Source organism: Vigna radiata, unplaced genomic scaffold, assembly GCF_000741045.1.
Source record: "Vigna radiata var. radiata cultivar VC1973A unplaced genomic scaffold, Vradiata_ver6 scaffold_1019, whole genome shotgun sequence".
Lineage (NCBI taxonomy): Eukaryota > Viridiplantae > Streptophyta > Magnoliopsida > Fabales > Fabaceae > Vigna > Vigna radiata.
The window spans coordinates 1-3613 of record NW_014543650.1 but is presented as its reverse complement, the minus strand read 5'-3'; the positions used below and the strand labels follow the sequence as shown (position 1 = coordinate 3613).

The 3613-nt window shown below is 32.8% G+C and overlaps 1 protein-coding gene across 5 annotated transcripts; it reads right to left on the bottom strand.

Moving 5' to 3' along the window:
• Positions 1-6: 6 nt before the first annotated feature.
• LOC106754735 (probable sulfate transporter 3.3) lies at positions 7-3607 on the bottom strand. 5 transcript variants are annotated; one of them, XR_002666985.1, is made up of 6 exons: positions 2128-3607; positions 1716-1921; positions 1527-1607; positions 537-715; positions 353-401; positions 7-269 (listed from the first exon to the last, which is right to left on the bottom strand). XR_002666985.1 is itself a non-coding variant. In XM_014636799.2 (4 exons), exons 2-4 carry the CDS (start codon positions 1602-1604, stop codon positions 55-57), a joined length of 342 nt encoding a protein of 113 aa, XP_014492285.1. In that variant the 5' UTR covers positions 1605-1607; positions 2128-3607; the 3' UTR covers positions 7-54. The 5 variants fall into 5 exon arrangements, 1 of the variants encoding a protein (XP_014492285.1); XR_002666986.1 differs by having other exon boundaries at positions 537-696; XR_001375339.2 differs by lacking the exon at positions 1716-1921.
• Between the last annotated feature and the right edge of the window lie 6 nt (positions 3608-3613).

The following is a 3613-nucleotide window of genomic DNA, read 5'->3' as shown; positions in this document are numbered from 1 at the left end:
TCAATCATTCCAATACTTTCACATATTGCATCAAATTTGCAGCATGGTTTTATATCACCACCTCAGGATTCCAAGCGAAGCTTGAAAGAGACCGGCAAAAAAAGTTGAAGTAAAAGCCAATTGAAGAAATAGAACTGGGTCTGCTGTGGGAGACACTTCCTGTCTCAGCATCAATCCCAGCACAAGAGAAGTAATAGACACAGGTCCCACAGCTAGGTCCCTCGAACTTCCAAGAACAGCATAAACAAGCGGCGGGACAAAACTGGAATCTGAGTTATGCAACACCAGTTACTACCACTCCTTAACATATAACATCACAAACTATACAGTTTAATCAATACAATACACTCACATAGTCCCACAATCGGAGGAAGATTTGCAAGCTTAGCATAACTGATTCCCTGTATATGATTGAATATGAGTGAATATTTTTTCCATGATCATGCACAACATATATAACATAACCATAGGTAATAGATACTTGTTGAGTANATGATTAAGAGTGAAAGAGGAAGAGAGAGAAGAAGTTGAGAAACCTGTGGGATGGCCAAGCTAGCAATAGTGAGGCTAGCAATAATAAAGAGAAGAGAAGAGAAGAGTGTATTGAATGTTATGTGGTATATGGTATGAGCAATGATGGGTTTTATGTGTGTGTCTCCAAGACCTATCCCAGTAATGAACACGTCTGCAAAACCGCTATAAAACAAGATGGCACCTATGTGTGGTAAAGTACAAGAGGATAACAACAAATATGAATGAGATGTAATTTCAGAAACCAAAACACAAGAAGNTGTGCCTGAGTGGCCTTACTATATGGTTCACCTAATATTATACTACACACTCTTACAAATTTTAGAACGGATCATAGAACCATCACACCCCTGTCTAACATGCACAAAAATATAATCAAGTTTTAGCATCAACTCTTTATTAAAAGTGCACATAATATATAACTAAAAGTTAACCATTTTCAATTTTGAATATAATGTTAATTTTAATGATTCCATTTTAAAATACTAAACAAAAAGATTAGCCTTTAGCAGAGAAACATATGTACATATTACCTAAAGTCGCATGTGTCAGATATAATCAAAACAAAAAAAAAATATGCTTCAAATGTTACATTACGATAGCAATAAAACATACCTTATAACGATTTCAAAGAAATCATGAGCTAATTTCAAGAAACAGTAAACACTTTTGAAATTCTTTTAAAAGCTAAAATTGCAATAATTTTAGGATAGAGAAAAATTACAAACTACTAAAATTTTAATCAATATCTGCTGGTTTGNAAATCTATACTATTTAATTGGATTTAATCAATAACTTTTCAAATCTATACTATTAAATTCACAACTTGAAAAATGATAATTATGTTTATTTACTTTTATAAAAGAAACATAATTATAATCGACCTTACTAGAAAGAAATATATGGAAGGACATCCACCAAATGCCTTATCATTAGGAGAAAATCATACATACAAAATTAGATCATGCATATATACAATACAAATNATTTATTACCTTAGTTTGCATGGAAACTAATTTCAGCACGAAAGATTCCTTAAGCCACCACCGTTTCATTGGAAACCAAACCGACATCAACTATAGAAAAGGAGAAAAATATTGTTAGCATTATAGTAGTTATCTAGTCAAATCCTAAAAGTTCAAGCAACGATGTCAATTGGGGAAAGAAAAGGTTCAGTGACAGACTCAGAATTTTTTCGGAATGAGATTGTGGAAGTTACTACAATCGATGGCTGGGCAAATAATCCTACCATAATGCACTTTATTCTTTTGTCGTTACCCTGATATTTGGATNAGTAATGATAACATCTATATATATAACAGAAAATATTTGAATATCCCACTTTTTAAAAGCAAATAATTAATTACCTCGAGAATAAAATGAAGGCAACCTACACAAAATCCCTATATGATATTATTATCAACTATTAAATTTGGAATCATACAGAAGCATAGTATATGGACCAACCGCTACATGAATTATGTTTTTACCCAGGTCTTTATATGTCATATCTGGAGAATTAATGTTCTCTTAAATTTTAAAAAGTAAAAATATTTCCTAAACCATTTTAAAAAGGAAAGAAGAAGAGGACTTTACAGTGAAGTCAATCCCTCATCACGCTGTCGTGGCCATCAATGTTGCATTTAATTATAGCTAAGCACAAAGCACAGGGTTNTGTACCACCAATGTNTATTCTTTTTCCTTTCACATGACATGAAAATAATAAAGAAATTTTAATATGACTTAAAAAAATACTTTCATTTAGAAGACAATAAACTAGACCAAAGGCCTCTTGTCATCATTTCCACCTGTAGAATTTGTATGCTTTCCTCATACATGCACTTNAAAGCAGAACCCAAAAACAACACATTCCAGAGACNAAAGTCCCTGCANTAGGTCCCAAAACAGCGTTCAAACAATTGGCTTAAAATAAGGTTTATAAAATAAGCCAAGTGATTGAAATGAGATAAGTTCCAATGATNTAGACATGCACANTTTTAACACTCCTGGATATGGTTAACTTCATTTCATATTAACAAGTAACAAGTTGAGATTACTTCACAACAGGTAGCATTATACAAAGTAAATTCCATCANAATCAAATTGCATCAAATGATTCATAAAGGGTCTAATGCTTATTATAAGTTACCAAATACATGAACTATTTCTCTNTGTCTGACATGGAATAAGCACTGAATTGATCCGCATACATTATCAGTAGTTTCATTCAACTCAGAAATGCACTTTAGTCAACATACATGCATCTATACCTTATTAGCGCATCAACAGTCAATTATAATTCCCTTTACATGCATTTTACTAATCAATCCTTACAGTGACAACTATTATTTGAACGTAATATGTAATACATAGCAATAGAACAAGGTTCATACATCTAATCATTTTCACCCGTGAACACATCATAATTACATTCTTTCACAATTACCACATACAATCCTTCAATCAGGAAACTCAACAAAATCTAACATTACATTCATGCTTTGGGTTTTACTCATTAAGCACCCTTCAAGTACTGCAAAATTGGTCGTGCACAAATCCTGTTGAATAGAAACATATATAATTCATCCAAACAGAACAACAGCTGAATCAAGTTTAGAAATTTAAAAGTTATTCAACTATAGCCAATCTATACAGCCTACACACTCTCGTTCTGATTCACACACACCTATAAATCTCATTGACCCCNTAATCCTTTCTCTCAACTCACACTTACAATCAAACATTTCACCTCACCTTCTCTCAACCATCCTCTGCAACTACCCTTCCCCCCTCTGTTACATTTACATTNCCTNTTCCTAACACTCTCCCACACACTCATCCAAATGGTAGTTTCGGGTTTTGAAGGCTTCGAGAAAAGATTAGAGCTTCATTACCAGACATTGTATTTATGGACTATACAGTTTAAGTTTTACAGGACAACCATCCTAGTTCTATCAACTAAAACATTATATAACAAATACAATGATGCACTTAGGTTCCTTCAACTAGTAACAATCACGCAAAACATAATCATCAAACCCAAATATTTACGCAACCCATATGCTAAAATAAAATAACTATA